The 18,253-nt window shown below is 39.9% G+C and overlaps 1 protein-coding gene across 4 annotated transcripts in view; it reads left to right on the top strand.

The window, feature by feature from the left end:
• Positions 1–15,583, top strand: part of Wasf3 (WASP family member 3) — a 132,629-nt gene extending 117,046 nt beyond the window's left edge. For 3 of the 4 annotated variants that reach the window (XM_020154338.2, XM_074043649.1, XM_074043650.1), the window contains exons 7-10: positions 4,496–4,671; positions 8,796–9,062; positions 10,379–10,746; positions 12,515–15,583. In XM_020154338.2, the coding sequence (XP_020009927.2) occupies positions 4,496–4,671; positions 8,796–9,062; positions 10,379–10,746; positions 12,515–12,672 (969 nt within the window). In that variant the 3' untranslated portion in view covers positions 12,673–15,583. Of the gene's footprint in view, positions 1–4,495; positions 4,672–7,787; positions 7,955–8,795; positions 9,063–10,378; positions 10,747–12,514 lie in introns of all 4 variants that reach the window. The other variant, XM_074043651.1, reaches the window with a different exon arrangement.
• The last annotated feature ends 2,670 nt before the right edge of the window (positions 15,584–18,253 follow it).

Raw genomic sequence — 18,253 nt, 5'->3', positions numbered from 1 at the left:
GATGAGCTTTTGTCCCTTTTTCCATTCTCAGTTGTTGGGTTGACACCTTGGTAACTGAGACCTTGATGAGATATTTATAGTATATTGAAAAGCATATGTGATCTGTGCATTCAAGGGTAGTAGTTACTCAAATTGAGCCTCCTTGTTTGGGGGGTAGGAGTAGGCAAGAGAAATACAAGTCTGAATGCTGAGAAACATCTCCTCACAGGCAGTCTTGGAGGATAAATGAGCTCTACTCAGGCTAAGGAACTTCTGCTCTGAAAGCTGTCACTTTAGGGTCCAGAGTTTAGGTTACACTACTGAAGAGAATCATTCTTTCAGGGTATATGCTAGTGTTTTTATCTATAAGGTATGTTTAAAACAACCACCCAGTTTCCTTGACAGATACTAGAATACATTAGTTGGAAGAAGTGGGTTGGTCTTAGGTTTTGAAGCAGGTGCTACTGGCCCAGTAGGAGTGAGAGTTTAGAATGGAGAAGAGTTTGAGGTTTGAAAGCAGTATTTAAGAAAGGGAACATATGGGCTGGGGTATAGCTCAGTGATAGAGCACTTGCTTAGCACATGCAAGATCATGGGTTTTATCTGTAACACCAAAAAAAAAAAAAAAAAAGGGAGGGGAAGACGGAGGGAGGAAACATCAGATAGGTAAGGAATTTTAAAATGTGGGTTATTTACATTTTCTTCTTGTGTTCATGGCTTGGAAAATTCTAGAACTGCTGAGTTCTAAAAGGATTCCAGCCAAGAATGAATGGAAGAGAAACAGATGTTTAAAGACATGTCTGTCTTTTTAAATCCAAGATCTGTGCATGCTAGGCAAGGTCTCTACTGTTGAGCTATACCCCAGACCAAGGCATGTTTGTCTTCAAACATAGCAAGAAGGCATAACCCAAGACCCTCAATAGTAGCTTCCTTTAAAACTCTGACCTTTTAAAAGGCTTTCAGTTTCCATTCTCAGTGAGCCTTTTAGCAAAAACATTTTTTGGCCACTAATCTTTTTTACATAGGATTATTGTGTCTTTAAAATATTTGTCATTTCCTCAACTGTTTTGTCTCATTCCATTCCTCAAACACATAAAATTCTGATTTGAATACCATCTAAATGCTATATGAGAAGTGACAAAAAATAGGACTGTCACCCACAGTTCTGTTATAATACAGTGAGAAACACAAGCCTTGAGTAATTGTGCAACCCTTTGGAATGGAGAGAGAGGCAGGAGAAAATAGACAGAGTTTGATTATGTTAATCTAAGTCTGTTTCACAGAGGAATAGAATATGAGGCCTTTAGTTCCTAGAATGTCATGTTCAACCCAAGTTGCATTCAATTTGTAGTTGACAAGAATGAAGGGAAGAAAATCAGTTTAGAAAACTTGGAGATAAAATCCATTGTTTTTGAAAATTAAATATGAAGTTTTTTACATGAATAGTTGTGCTATTGATATTACGAAAGAAAGTATGGTAGAGAATACAGAGTGCTCTGGGTGAGATGACTCAGTGGTTGGCAGTGTACCTGCAGTGAAGGGTAGAGGAAGCCTCTGAGGACATATCACATAGTGGAGTTCTGAGAGTGGACAGCTCAGCAAGTAAGTGTGTATGTGAGGCAGGCAGGCTTCAGAGCCAGGGGGCCTTTTAAGTTGGAATATCAAGGAGCATCCAAAGGGGTTTTAATATAGGCCAGTGTAACTGGAGTACAGTTTCATTATTGTTAATATTTTGTGATGATGGGTTCCTGTTTATCAATAATGCATGCATGTTGCTAAGTAGAATTGGAGGCAGAGCCATTGTAAAGAAAAGAACACAGTCCCTGAATATGTCAGTGTATAGCTCTAAAAAAGTAAAGAGTAATAGTCATTGATAACTTTAACATACTGGCTCTTAATCAGAGTGCATGTTGAAGTCTTCCACCCCCCCCCCCCCGCCTTTCCTTTTGGCAGTACTGAGGGCTGAACTCAGGAACTCATGCATGCTAGGCAGGTACTCTACACTTGAGCCACTCTGCCAGCCCCCTCCCCCTTTTCTTTTGGACTTTAAAAGTATACAAACAATATAGCTGACTGTAAAATGTTCACCTAGATCTTTTTTTTTTTATTCATATGTGCATACAATGTTTGGGTCATTTCTTCCCCCCTCCACCACCCCCTCCATCTCCTCCCCACCACCCCCTCGATACCTGGCAGAAACTATTTTGCCCTTATCTCTAATTTTGTTGTAGAGAGAGTATAAGCAATAATAGGAAGGAACAAGGGTTTTTGCTAGTTGAGATAAGGATAGCTATACAGGGAGTTGACTCATATTGATTTCCTGTGCATGTCTGTTACCTTCTAGGTTAATTCTTCTTTACCTAGCTCTGAATGAAATAAAAGCCTGTCTCTCCAGGGATAATATAGTCACTGTTCATAGTTTGGTGTGCATCTTGTTAGACTTTTTAAGCATGCATAAATACATGTGTACACATTTAACAAAGTGTTTTATATACATAAAACCATGCTACACATGATTTGTACAACAGACATGTGAAAAATGTGTTTTAGCCCTAATAGTTGGATAGTACTCTGAAATGCTTCATAAATTATTTACCCATTACTGGGTTAACAAATATGATTTGGTTCAAAATTATTGCTGTTACAATACTGCAATGGATATTCCTGCATTTGTGTAGCTATTTCTTTAGGGTAAATTTCTGGAAGTTGAATGACTTGCTAGTAAATAGAATGTGAGTTTTAAGATTTGAAAGACACTGTCATACTGTCTCTGTCACTTAAAAGACTGAAGGATTAGTTCATATTCCTAACAGGTCTTTCCCAGCCCCAAATATTATTTTAATGAGTGTTCTATCTCATCTATACTACATATCTTTTTTGTATCCTTATTACCAATTTCTGTATCTTCTGTGAATTTCACGTCCATTCTTTGCTGATTCATTACCCCAACCACCTCTGAAAACAGTCCACTTCTATGTCTTGTTCCACCCTTAAGCCATCTGCCTTCTCACCTCAGCCTCCTTAGTAGCTGTCTAACTGATGCCCCTGCCTTTTCCCTTTTAATATGTTCTCCACAGCCTAGAGAGGTCTTTTCAGATGCCTCCTCTCCACATCAACCTGTATCTACTCATTCTTCAATAGTTTCTCATTGCTGATGGGATAAAGAAGAAAATGTTTAGCATGGTCTTTAAGGTCTTGCCTGCCTCTCAGATCTTAGGCCATTTGCCCCAGTTTACCATTTACCTTCTTTAATTTCTCCTAATGTGATGCTGTCCCTCCTCCTTGGGCCACAGCACATTCTGTGTTCTCCTCTTGGCATTCAGTGAGTCACATTCTGTGCAAAATCAATGCCTACTCATGATACAGATCTGGTCTATACATTGGTGCAGGATACCTTCATGACTTCCAGACTAGACAGTGCTTGAACTGTATATATGTTTTAAATATATAAAGACACAGCTATATAATCTAAGTATGTAAACATACAATATTTATGTCTAAAATACATTTATTTAAAATATGAAAATATTTTAATATATAAATACATTTATATTTTACCACATTTTATAATGACACACTTATTTATGTCATCTTACAGACTTTCCCTGCTGGGTAACAGGCTCTGTGAGGACAGTGACCATGTCTTATCTTTTCTTTGTTTGTTTGCCATTTGTGTCTTCAGCATCTGAGGCAGTGCCTAGAATGGAGTCAATTCATTCTTGAGGGTGAGGAGTTGATCATTTAGCCAACATTTATTCAGTGTGTGCTATATGTAAAATAGCACACTGAGGTGTGTAAGAGAGGAGAGTAGGCAGTAAAGGCACATACTGTTCATCCTTAAAGATTATAAACTCTTATGAGGAAAGCAGGAAGAAGCACATAGAAGTAACTATCCTCACTTGAAGAAGCACCTACATGGGATCTCAGTACATATTGGTTATGTTTTGGCTGGCAAATAGGGCTGGAGCAAGAAATGGCTCTGTTAAGGGCAGGTAAGTTTTATCTTGTTTTGCAGTATGTTAAGCTAGTTTTAGGGGTACTTTGAATATTCTGTAGCAATTCTTGAAATTGGAAGTAGAACATTTTGAATTGTTTGCTTTGAAAGGTAGTTGTTGTATATTAACAAGTTGGGCAAAATTGAGTAGTTGTGGGAAATAATTTCTCTGAATGGCATTGTCCAGTAATTCACATGTGTAGTACAGATCTAAAAGGTGTGACACATATAAAACAAACCTAGCAAAGTAAGAGTTCTTTACCAAAAATGATGGTAAGCAACTCTTAAGGTTATAGCACAGTAGCTGTTTGCTTATTTAAAGAGCCAAGTATCAGTTACTTTCTCTTGGATAAGAGGAATACATATGCCACTTTAGAATTTTCTTCCCAGTACAGTAATGGAAATGTGAAAGTCACTTATGTGTGCATCAGGCTTGTTTCCCGTGCATTGCAACTGCATTTAACCTGCTGTTTTCCTTTCCCTTCTGTCTTGGCATGCTTTCTTTCCCTTCCTGGACATCAGGAGCAAAAGCGTATAGATGGCACCACCCGTGAGGTGAAAAAGGTTAGAAAAGCCAGAAACAGGCGCCAGGAGTGGAATATGATGGCATATGACAAAGAGCTTAGACCCGACAACAGGTTGTCTCAGAGTGTGCACCACGGAGCGTCTTCCGAGGGATCCCTGTCCCCAGACACTAGGTGTGTGTGTGTCACAGTCCCTTCCTGCCGTGCTTGGGACCATTGTGTGTTACCTGCGTTTATTTTCAATTGGAAATGTACCAGTAGCCTTGGATTTATGTGTCCCAAATATATTTCAAAACTTTCCTCAAAAATTACTTACATACATTTTTTGACTTTGAAATAATACTTTATGGCAGCGTCATTTTGGGTTATAGTAGATTGCTTTTTAAACTCTTAAATTTACTGTTCAGTTATTCTAGAGGTAGTGTTTCAACATTGATTCTGAACTTGGGATGATTGCCAGTGGCTTCAGTTTTACTTAAATAACATTTAATCCTTTATCGTTAGCTTGAAATTTTAAATTTCCTTTGCTTTTTGTTATCTAAAAATGATCAGTGGTGATTACTGACTCAGGAAGACCTTGTTCTTTTTGATAACCTTTTGAAAAGTGATAGACAAAACGGAGATACTTACTTCAGATAACTAATTTCTAATTTCAGGAGAATTCTGGAAGAGTTTACTTTAAAAATTTGTTAGCCTTAAGTAAAAATGTTTATTACAGATATGAATGATGTGGTCACTAAGCCACATTTGTCACAAAACAATTCACTGGATGACAGGATGACAGAAACTCACTAGTTAATTTTAACTTTTGGGTTAATTTCCTGCTTCTGATTTTATAAAGTCTTCTATTTGCATGAATTCTTAAAGTCTTCAGCATTTAAAAATTTGCACAGAGAATTTTTATGTGATTCAAGAACCTTTCAAAAATAACAACTTTGACCTTTTTGTTCTTTCTTTTTTTTTTCCTCTGTAACCTTAGCATGTAGTGCAGATCTACCACACTGAAGGTGCTGGATAGGTGCTTGCTGGGAGATGCATCTGGTAGTTACTGGGCCTTTAATTTCTGCCCATTTAGGCCTGTAAGTCACCTCCAAGGTGCAAGGCAAGTTCTAGGTAATTATTCTAAAGAGCTGTTGCTTGTTCAATATTAGAGAACTGTTGGAGCTTTGACTGAGTCCTAGCCTTATATTTGAATTTTAGCTTCAGTTTATTTCTGTAGAAAATAAGGATGATCCATGTGTTTGGGTAGGGAGAAATAAGTGAATTTAATAGCTCACATTGATGTCAGTTTGCTTTTTAGTTTTCCCAAATAATTTATGAAAGTCTTGGTTTAAAGATCTACTCAATGTATGTTTGGGTTTAGTTTTTGCAAAACTCCATATATGCTCTTTTTCTTAACAGATGCAAATGGAAAAGTGGTGGATTATTTTGATCCCTCAGTTGAATGATTGATACACGTCCTAGAGATTAGATTGTCCCATGTTATGCATGAAGTTGATGGTTATTTGAATTATTTAGTATTCTGCCTTTGTATTAATGTTGTTTAGATATATATCTTCATTTCACTGTTTTTCAAAGTAAATAAGATTGTATTTTATTTCTTCAGCATTTCCTTTTGTTTCATACTGTTTCCTCTGACTTGCTAACTATTTGCATACATTATTTACTAACAGATAAATGGATTACAGATCATAATTATGCTTGGATTATATCCCTTAAATTAATTTAGAATGTTTAATGTTTTGTTTTACAAAAATGTATACCTTTGTTTCTTACTATGAAATATGACATACTTAATATATTCTGGAAATTACAGAAAGAAATTAAAATTAAATATCCATAATTCCATCAGCCAGGAAAACTTTTTACATTTTAGTGTATCTCTCCTTAATCTTTTTCTGTGCAATTTTTCTTTTACAAAATTAGACTCATACCATGTTTTTTCTTTTGACTTTTTTCAAAAGATATTTCCTGTTTTAAGTATTATTTAGAAACATGGTTTTTAATGGTTATATCTGCGAGTACTCAAGACACTAAGAGAAATTTAACATCAAGTTTCATAGCATGTATATAAACCAGTGATATAAGTAATATACTTTAACTTCACATAAACTAATCTTAAATTTTTGCTGTCTCTCTACAGAACGTTAGCCATGGTTTGTTTCTAAGCGTGAATTTAAGATGCAAGTTGATGAAATGCTTATCTCCCATATAACCAGCTCTCTTTCAGCACACACAGGGAGCGTTACACCTCTGGCCAACCAGTCTTGTTTTCTCTCATCCAGTTCTGGGCCCTGTTACAGCACTCTGACCCAGCACTCCTGTCTATCACCACCACCACTCCCCCCTCCAAAAAAAATGGGGATTTATAGGATTCTCCCACTGAGTCCCCACTATTGGACCAACTTCTGGTTTCGATGTCACCCTCACCCACATCTTTGCTGCAACAGATGGCTTCTGGTAATCACAGAGCTTCAGGAACACTCATCTCCATTGTCATAGTGGCTCATAGCTGACTTCTACCAACCCACTGAGTCAGTCTTCAGCAGCTGACCTGCCTCTGCCTGCTGACATCATCCTGTTCTCTGGTCACTTCTGTTTCTCCTATCCTGTCCTCCTGGTTGTCACCCTTCACCAGAGACCTGCCCTGAAGAAATCTTCTCTCATTTCTCCTTCACACACTCATTGCCTCTACCTTTGCCACTGTCTCTAGCTGGTTAGCAGCCCCTTTGTCTTGGCTTCTTTTTGGCCCTGTGTTGCAAAACCACTTTACAAGGATAATATTCATGTATGCCAGAGTGTGTGCAATGTCTTGCCCTGAATCTCATCAGTAGCTCTCCACATTGTGCTGGATGACTGTTTCCTTTAGAAAGTGCCCAACATGTCACTGGTATAGTTATACAGACAGAGTCAAATACATGTCCTCATGACCCTAGAGTTTTAGGTATTTACATTTTTGAAATGTACTAAATCTGAATATAGGTCAGATCCTTCTCCCATTAAAGTATTTTCAACTCATTTGGTAGCAGTTGGCAGAGTTAAGAAGACAGTCTTACATATACACCACAATCTAGAATTCACACTACAATTAGGGAAGAAAAATGAGTTATTATACTGCAGTTAGGAGACGGAAAAGAGGGAAGAACAGGCTGTTCTCATTTAGCAAGTTTTTCTGTGCCACAGAGTGCTCCAGTTAGGGAATGCTATGTCTGAATCCCAAAGGTGGAAATTCAGTTTGTATCTTCTTTGCTCCCTCCATATCCCCAATGTGTGTTTGCCTATTTCCTCAGAGAGAGAAACATAAGCTGAATCCTAACAGGAACCAGCAAGTACATGTGAGAAAAGTCAGAACAAGAAAAGAAGAATGGGAGAGAAGGAAAATGGGCATTGAATTTATGAGTGACGCAAAGAAACTGGAACAGGCAGGGAGCACGAAAGAGGACAGGATGTCCAGAGGGTTTGTCATTTTGCTTTCTTTGATTCCCAGCCCCAGGCTGCCCACTGCTTCAGCCTTATGAGAGGATGTGTAGCCCCTACTGACACATGTCCTGTAACCTGGGTGGGAGTGCGTGCCTGTTACTAATGCCTGTGGCTGTGCGGCTGCCACGTATGCAAGTCCTTGATCTCCTCCCAAGGTGACCTGGCAGCCCAGCACTCAGCATCTTCATGAGCTTTGCTCACTAATACAAGGTTTCCATTCCTTCCAGAATTTCACACTTGCCTGTGTGTTCAAAAACCAAGAAGCCTTTCCATAGTGCACCATGTTGCTCCTTCCTCTTTGGGTTAAATACATTTCTTCTGTTTAAGAAAAATATGGTTCACTCTGTTGCATTCTAGACTTTTTTTTTTGTTCTTACTGTTAATATTTATCCAGTTTACTTGCCATTTTGTATTTCTAATTATATGCTGTCAGTTTCATTGCTGCTGAAATCCTCTGTCTAAGGTGCTGTTTCTAAATGAAATAGGATTTGTCTTGTAGCCTTGTGTCTTAGAAAAGAAGTACGTGAAATGCTGTGAAAAATGAGGCTCTGCTGGTTCCTGCTTGCCGATCTGTCTGACTTATTCACTTCAAAGCTGTGAATCTGAATCCACGTAACACTGGGGCTTGCTGCTAAAATAGTAATTATGCTGTTGCCTGGAAGCTGTCATGGGGCTAGACCTAGTTGATTATAAAGGAAGAAAATGTCTGATTCTTATGCATTGGCAATGTTATTATTCATATATATGCTTCTACCTGTTAGGGGCATTTTTTTAAAAGCCTAGGGTAAATTTCTCCACCCCTTTTTCTCCAACATCAGGTCCCATGCATCAGATGTTACGGATTACTCTTATCCAGCTACTCCCAATCACTCTCTGCACCCGCAGCCAGTGACCCCTTCCTATGCAGCTGGCGACGTACCACCACATGGGACCCCAAACCAGGCCTCTGAGCATGAGTACCGGCCCCCATCTGCCTCAGCAAGGCACATGGCCCTAAACAGACCTCAGCAGCCGCCACCCCCACCTCCCCCCCAGGCCCCAGAAGGGTCCCAGGCCTCTGCACCAATGGCTCCAGTAGACTATGGGTAAATCGATATTCCTGGTCACTACTTGCTTTTGTGTTGAGTCTTGCTAGTTGTGGTAGAAGAATTTTATACTTGATGTTTTAGAGGCCAAATACAGTCAAGAATGGTTGGATATGGACATTATAAGGGATCCACTATCAGTGATAGAGTAACTGGAGATTGAATCCAGCACTTCACTCAAGCTAGGCAAGCGCTCTACCACTTGGCCCACACTCCCAGCCCTTTTGTTTGTATTTTGTTTCTCATATAGGATCTTCCTAACTTTGGCCTTGACTCACAATCCTCCTGCCTCTACCTCCTGAGTAGCTGGGATTACAAGTGTGTGCCACCATGCCTGACTCGACCCTTTCTTATTATGCTCCATCTCAGGTTGATAGCTGTTTTTATGTATGTGTGTCTTTTGCATACATATTGGCAGGTATTGATAAAGGACAAAATGTTGACTTATGAACCTGTCCAAACCCTCCAGTTTGTCTCCATATCCTGGGTGGACCACAGGGAATGCCTGTCACAGCTGATAAAAGTCGTTTATTCCTATTCATGTGTTCTTCAATTTGAGCACCCACCTTTATTTTGATAAACTATCTTCAGTTCTTTTTTTGGCTTCACCCTAACCTTCAATGGCCCCCCTCAGAATCAGTGCCCAGGAAAATTGAATATATGCCTTGGGCAATATGTATACCCCAGATCACTAGTGTCCCTTTCTAAATGTATGCCCACAACCCTAAAAGGTGAGACCATGCAGTCCTGGTGTCACTTGTCTGTTGGTCATTGGTAAGCCAGGATTCCCAGTGAGGCTACTGTGTCAGACACAGAGAGGGTCCATGGTCCAGTCGGTCTGGAAAACTGTGTGGCTGAATAAAATGGAGCTGATTTCCTGGCTGCAGGACTTTTCAAAAGCATTTGTCATTCAGCTGGGCACCATAGACTTAGGCAGTCTCATGGGACTAGGCTGGAGATTGCAAAATTTTCCCAGTCTGCTTGGCCTCAGATCCCTCATGAAACAAGATTCTGAGCCATATATCTTTGAGATATCCAAGATGAAGGAGGATTACTGTTGTATTGTGATCTCTGCAGTCCACATAAAACCATTTTACTGTCTGTCCATTTCACTGAGTCTTGCATCCATCATAATGAATAATGTAGAATTGTGAAAACAGCTGGCCTGAGCAGTGGATATTTGCATCCTGCAGTGCTTCAGGTCCAGCTGTCAGGATGTGTTATATCTGGAGGACTTCTCTTTTAGGCATATTAGAACTTGGGGACATGACCCTCTATAGTTACTTGGGTGACTCTGTGTTCCATCTGTTCTTTAGGATGCTCCCGACACAGATAATCGAGTATTACACCCCTTCAGGACCTCCTCCTCCCCCACCTCCACCTATGATTCCCTCGGCGCAAACTGCCTTCGTCAGCCCTCTCCAAATCCCCACACAGCCTCCCTTCCCAACGTCAGCTGGCTCCACATACCCAGTGCCCCCTCACCCACCTTCCACTGGGCTCCTGGCTACAGCACCACCACCTCCAGGCCCACCGCCTCCACCACCAGGTCCTCCTGGCCCCGGCTCTTCTCTTTCATCCTCCCCAATGCATGGCCCCCCTGGGGCTGAGGCAAAGCGTCCAGAGCCTTCACAGCCACCCATAAGTGACGCTCGAAGTGACCTCCTTGCTGCTATCCGGATGGGTAAGTAGACACCTGAGATTCATATCTTTCCTTTAAGGAAGAGGTTCCTTTAGGTCTCCAACTAGCTAGAGCCTTGTTGCCTTCAAATAACCACTGTCTACATTGTTTTTAGGATAGAATTAAAGGAGACTTATTTGATTTTTTTTTAATAGTTCTTTTGCAGGTGTCAGGAAAACACATTATGATAGGTAAGTGAGAATTCAAGAAAGCTTTACTTGACTAGAAACCAGAAACTAGATAACAGGTATGATCAGTTAATGAATGGGATCTTTTCTCCACCTTCCACTCTAGGGGTACAAGTATAAATGAAAGAAAATAAGCTCACATCAATGATTTCATTTTCCAGAAAAAAATCTAGGATATGTTCTAGACTTTATTTAACTTGATATGCTAAGCCAGTGGGTTTTAGCATTTACTTAGCAGCACAATGGTTCCTCAGATGGAAGTGCTACCTTGACCTCCAGTCTCTGGAACAGAGAGAGTAGAGTATATTGGGTGGAATCAGGGTTAAGAGCTTGGCCACTCACCTGTTTCAACTGGCCCCAGAGCTCCATGGAAAAACCTGAATCTCATACCATTCACCCTTAACCAGTCGCAGCCTGGGGTGGTCATGTGTCATGTCCTCCCTCAAAGACCTCAGGGTCCTCTGTGTATCTTGAACGTCATTGATATATATTGGTTTAATCAAGCAATGAAGTTCCAGAAGTAGAATACCTTAGGAACATCAACTTTACAGTCATGGTAAGATGGTGTTGGACTTGTTTTCAACACATATGACCATGTCTGGTAAGAGTTGACACATAACCAGAAACTACCATGCGTAGACATCTGATAACACAAAAACTGAGGTATGTGATGCACAAGACTGCCTCTGTTCTTCACAAAGGTGAAGGCTGTGAACACAAAGACTAAGAACTGTCCAGATAAAGGACTTCAACAGACTGATAGTGTACAGGACAGGTTGGATGCTGAAGCAAGGAAATTTTCTTCGTTTGTCATTAGATTGGTTTATTGGCAACCGGGTATTATAGGATAAATAGTATTGTATCTATGCTAATTTTCTGATTTTGATATTTTCTTTAGGAAATAACACATGATGTCTTTGAGGAGTAAAGGCATATTATATGTTACATACTCTCAAGTGATCCAGAGAAAAGTGTCTCTGTGTATATGTATGACAAAGATTGGGGAATCTGGGGTTATAGTTAGGATTCTATGGGAATGTTTTCCCATAGAATGGGAATGTAAGAATGGTCTTACAGCTATTCTATAAATCTGAAATATATCAAAAGTTAAAAATTGATAAACATTAAATCACTTGATACTGTATTTTGTACAGTACTAAGAAATTGGACAGTTAACACAATAGCAATAATTATTAGGACAGAGGTTTCTGTTGTTTCCTAAGTTTAGCTGAGAACTATTAGTGCAGGACACTGTTTCCAAGCCGTTGGGCTACAGTACTGTCCCATAAAGTGTTCTGTGTCATGTGATAGGACATGTTGACACATCTCATGTGGTGGCTGTTATGCTTACAGAGCTCCCTTGTAGCTAGTGCTACTATATGGCACGTTGTTCTAGAGAACATTGATGATGTCCATGTGCACTGAAATTATAACTTACTTTCTTAAAATGGACTTTGTACATTCTTTTCTCCCCTCAAATTTCTAAAACTTTTTATCTTAGCTCAGTAGAAATGCCTAGGATAAAACAATAGACCTGTTTGTAAAGCAAGGGGATTTGGCTCTCAACCCTATGTTGTGTGTAGGAATTCAGCTGAAGAAGGTGCAGGAGCAGCGTGAACAGGAGGCCAAGCGTGAGCCTGTCGGGAATGATGTGGCCACAATCCTGTCCCGACGCATCGCTGTGGAGTACAGTGACTCCGATGACGACTCTGAGTTTGATGAGAACGACTGGTCCGACTGAGCCACATGGGGCAAGTGGCAGGTGGACAGCCAGGACACTGTGTGGAAGTGTGCTGGGGATTCACGTGGTCTCTGCACCCAAATAGTGATATTATAATCCGTAGCTTAGCACCTTTTGTATTAACAGTGTGATATGCTTCTGCACATCCAAAACTTCTGGGTTGTTTCAGTATTTACTGTGTAATACGTAAGTGCCACTAACCATAGCACATTGTGCTGCACACAAGGAGATATGCTCTAACTATCACATTGCCCTGAACACAGCGTTCTGCTTCCCTCTTGGCCATGATAGTACTTACTGTACTCTTACTGATCATTGACTCTGTGGACTTGCTGTGTGTTTGTGAAGCTGCCTGTTGTCAGGTCTCTGCAAGATTAATGACTGTGTGTCAGTGATGTCTTATGATCAGTAAGTGATATTGTTTTAATATTTGCTTGTTTTTTTTTTTTTTCCACAATGAATCTCAGAGATTGGTTCTACAGGGAAAGGTCTAACAAATCAGGAGAATCCAATGTTCCTGTATCCAGTATCTTAGCTTGAATTTTTGTGTGCTCTGTTGAATAATTTCATTGCCTTTGTGCACACTTGTCAAATGTGAAGTTGGAAAGGCTCTTCTCAGGCTAGGTGCCCTGTGGGCATTCACTTGGTAAATGCTTGCTAATGATTTTTGTATGAGGTTGCAGCAGCTCAGTAGTAATGCACATGGGAACAAGAGCCTTTCTCCTTCAAAGATCGTTGGGATGACTTGATATTGGCCAGCTCTGACAAGTTGGGCACTGGCCAGACGGAGCAGACATGAGCCATCCAGGGACTGCAGTGCCTGGCTGGGCAGAGCTGCCACCTGTGGGCCCCCAAATGTAAAGGACCTGCTTGTTTCATTCCTGGGAATGAAATTCTCTGTGAGGCTGCTGGTAGTTCTTAGCTCTTCAGTGCCTAACAGAAAGACCTTCAGTTGGCACGTTGCTTCACTTGCTCTGAATGTTAAAAGCTTAGGTTTAGGTGAAAGAAATAGACAGCTAGTCACTTTCCATGGTACTATGGCCAGATTAGAGGTCAGCCCCATGAGCGGGGTCTTCTCCCTGTTTTATAAATAAAAGCACATGATTCTCTTAACTCATATTGTTGTTGGCACATTGAATTTTGTACCTCACAAGATAACCCTGATTTGGCCCATAAGTGTGGCAGAGCACCCTGTTTTCACTTCTGCCTTCCCTGGCCTTCTTCCCACAGAATGATCGCACAGACCTGGCTCAAGCATGCTCCAGGGACTTGAGAAGGAATAGCCTCTGATTTGTGGGTCTGGATGAAAGACAGCTGCTTGTTGAGAATAATTGACCTCAGCCTGGATTACAGATAGGCTATCACAAATTCACTGAGGCTTGCTTCCTGAGGAGTTCTTGCCTACTTGCACTTTCAGTTCTGAGAAAAGGAAGACTTTTGAGCTAGACCAGAGTTGTGTGAGTTGACAAAGAATGTCAGCAGTGTGGTTACAAACAATTTTTTGTTCACTGATTTGGGGAACATCAACCAGCTGCCCTCATCACCTCATGTGTCTCTGAGTAAATACCTGTTGACTTCTGAAAACCACATGTAACCTGTTCTAGGTTTTAGTCACAGATTTTGACACTGAAAAAGTCCAGTGCCACAGCCCCCTTCCAAGGCCCTGTTTCAGCCGTGCATCTGAGTCCTCTCAGCTGTGCCCACTGCCTGGCCTGGGCTTCTTGAGCCCTTGGCCTGGAGCCTGCCCCTGCTTGGCTGTCACTGTAAGTTTCTTGAATATTAGTAGTTATTAATAAACTTTAATTTTTTTTCCTTTAATTTCTCTTTTTTCTTATTTGGCGGCCTCCTGTGTTGACTTTATTCTCAGGACATTGGCCATTTTTAGTATTATTTTGTCATTATAATTTCATTTATTGTTACTTTTGTGTTAGGCATCCCCTGTATAATTCTAGAATTCACATTTGGGAACACCTCTCTGTTTTGTATGGCCCTTCTGTTCTCAGAGGGAGAGAATACATTAAAGCTACTAGCCATGTCAGGATTTCTTCTATTTACATCTTATTACAATAAAATTAGTGGCACTTTATTCATAAATATTCATAAGCCTATTGTTAGTCATCTTTCTGAAGTTTAATCAACAGGTTATTTTTAATTTGATTTAATGACTAGTGAGAAGACTTTTCCCCTTATGTGTTCTATAACCTTTAAAAGACTGGAAAATGACTAAAATCCAATTTAGACTATTTTAGAGCATCTTTTCACCAAATTTGACTTAATCTAAAATTTAAATCCAGATCTCTTCTAATGTAATACTGTATGAAAAGAACAAAGTGAAGAGTTTGAATTTTTAGTTTTCATTTTCAAAAAGTATTTACCAAATTAAGAAAATTACTTAACAGCATATTTCATTTCTGTTGATTTTATGTTTTAAATAGCAGTTATAAATTATAAAGTTATTTTAGGTTGTCCCTGGTTTTACTGCTCCACATGTATTGGAACTGAACAGCTGATAAGCTTTTCCTCACAGCATAGACTCAGGACAGGTACAGATGCCTGAGTCCACCCATCACTACACAGCATGATGTGGCTGGGCAAAAGGCAAGTGATTTTCACTGCTAACCCCAAACCATGAGATTTGGTACACTTACATTTTTATTTACTAAGGATGCTATTAGAAAATTAATGTCTTTATTTCAGTAAAATTTTTATGAACATCAAGTGGCTAAGCTGTGAAAGTTTTGTAATATTTGCAACTGAAATATATGATACATTTTAATCCATTAAAGACTAGTGGGAATGTATCAGCCAAAGTAGCAAGTAATTTTTGTTTTATGAAGCAAAGTATATGTCATCTTGCAGTATTATCAAAGCAGTTGTAAATTGAAAGTGGTATTAAAAAACTGTCAAACAATTTTTATCTGTTTGTATATCTTACTATAGATTATGTACAAGTAACATCTAAATAAAATTACACTTTTAACCCTACAAGGTTCAACTCATTTGCAGGTGTTGTGTGTTTTGACTTTTGCAGGGGAGAAGTTGGGAGTTGTGTGTGATTTTTATTTAGCGTTTTCCTTATTAGATAGCAGAAGATTCTACTCTGGTTTCCACTTAAATTTTACATAACTTCTGTGACCATGGGTTCAAATTGAATTCTCTGAGCCCTGATGTACTTAGCAGAATCCACTCTGGAAGCAGGGGCAACATGATCACAGGGTAGAGGGCAGGAGCTGGGAGGGTCCTAACCACATTTAGTCTCCATAGAAATAGTGGCTAATACTCTGTAACATTCACTGCTTATGAGTTAGCTTCATTTACTCTTTATACAATCTTTTTAAATGAGCATTTTTTCTATTTCAGTAGGTCTCTGGGGGACCATGCTAGAAATAAAGCTGAACCTGAGGACAGAATTTCATGAGAGTAATGAAAGTCTAGACTGGGTAGGTAGGTGGAGCAACATTAGAAAAGCCAGAGTGGAATATAAATTCCCACATAAACAGCGGCTTTTGAGTGAACGTGCATCATGTATACCTCCACCCTGGCGTTTATCAGATGAGATAGCTGATTCTTTGCATAGCCTTCTGCCAGACTGTCTACTCTGCTGTGTGTAGACAGACCTTACTCATCTTTGTACCAAAAACCTCAGCACAGTGTCCAATCTACTAGAGAATGAGTGGCTGCTAGTTAAATGGTTAAATGAATGGATGGGTTTTCCAGTTACTTTTTTAAGTTTAACATAATTGTGGACAACTTTTAAAAACATGGAATATTTTACTAGATGCCTTGTACTTCCTCCATATTTAGTACTTGTTACTTGATGCACAGCTCCTTCTTTGAGTGCTTTCCCCACCAGATGACTCAATGAGGTAAGATGGGCCTGCTATTTACTGCTCTATCCTTTTTATTAAGTGCAATGTCTGGCACTTTCTGGATGTCAATAAATATTTGTTGAGTGATTGTCCTTTATAGAGAAAAAGAGAAGGGTTCTTCAACAAATATTCCAGAGCCTAATGGGAGCTTAAATGCATGAATATGCGCAAAGCACTCAGAAGAGCCTGACACCTCATACACACTCAGTGTATGTGAGCCACTCCTATCATCTGCAGGTCACTTGCTGGAGAAGAGTGAGCACAGCAGGCCAGTACCTCCCCTTGTGGAGCTTCTTTTCTAATGAGAAAACTCATCATTCCACATGGATGCATATGATGGGATTATGGTCTGGTAAACCCATCATAAATTGAAAACATCGTTATGTTGAAGATGTATTGAATACATCCAATCTGCTGCACATCTTAGCAACACAGAACGCCGTGGAGTATTGGTGTGCTCCTCCTGATCATGGGACTGAGTGGGAGCGCCGTCACTGGCATTGCCCAGCATCAGGAGAGGATCAGACTTCATAGTGCTTGCCTGAGACAAGTTGCAAGACCAAAATCTGAAGAGCAGTATCTGTTGAATGTAGATCATTTCCACACCATTATAAAGTCAAAAGACCATCAAGTCAAACCATTGTCACAGAGCATCTCTGTTGTCAAATAAGTAATTTAGATTACTTTATATGTGCTATGGTTGGGAGTGAGGTGAAAAGTGCCCTATCCAGTCTGTGGGCCAAAGGAAGCTGGGATTTAAGAATGCCGGGGACAGAGGGAAAGGAAAGGAGTTTCTTGAGGCTGGGGATGTGGCTCAAATGGTAGAGCACATGCCTAGCAAGCTCAGGGCCCTAAAATTCAAACATCAGTACACTACCAAAAAAAAAAAAATTGTCAATAAAGGGACAGCATTCACATTCCCTAAAGTGAGAAGGACAAGGTGAAGTGATAATGGAACCACAGTGTTAGTAAAACAGAAGGAACAAGTCATGAGGTGTGACGCCAAGATGGTGGGGACCTCCCATGCATGTTGGATTGAGGACTTTTGAGCTGATACATTCCACCACAATGACATGTATCATAGCTGAAATGTACAGAAAATCTCTCCATGTTTTCAGCCTTTTCTTGATCTTGATAGTTTGATGCCTTAGACAACACTCTTACAATATTTGGAAGTGGTCTCAAGTCATTTTACTCATATTTATATTCAGATGGCACCTTAGTGCTAGTCCAGCTCTAATCTTAAAGGTGGGAAAAAGCCATTGCCTGCATTGCTCACAGCCCAATGCTTGGTCTCTTACTGAATTTTCTAACCAAGGCCCTACTGTCCCATAGTGAATTTCCAAGTGTTACATAAGAACTCCTACCCCCTCAACATTTTATTGTGAAAAAATTGAAATCTGTAAGAAAGTTGTTCAGTAAACTCCCGTATGCCCATGCCCGTCTATTCACCTACTCACCCATCCACCCACTAGTCCATTTTGTTTTTGTTCATTTCAAAGAAAATTGCAGTCCACTCCTAAACATTTTGGTATACACATCATTAGAGTTTTAATACTTTTATTTAATGTTTAAGGTAAAATATACTTAGAATAAAATGTACACATTTTTGAGTATACTGTAACATTCCACAAGCATTGACATTGTGTACACTCAGTGCCTATCCCATCAAGACGGACAGCATTTATTGTGACCTCAGCAGCTCTCTCATG

This window comes from Castor canadensis, chromosome 10 (genome assembly GCF_047511655.1).
Source record: "Castor canadensis chromosome 10, mCasCan1.hap1v2, whole genome shotgun sequence".
Classification (NCBI taxonomy): Eukaryota; Metazoa; Chordata; class Mammalia; order Rodentia; family Castoridae; genus Castor; species Castor canadensis.
The sequence above is the reverse complement of the archived record's forward strand: the minus strand, read 5'-3'. Positions and strand labels throughout refer to the sequence as shown.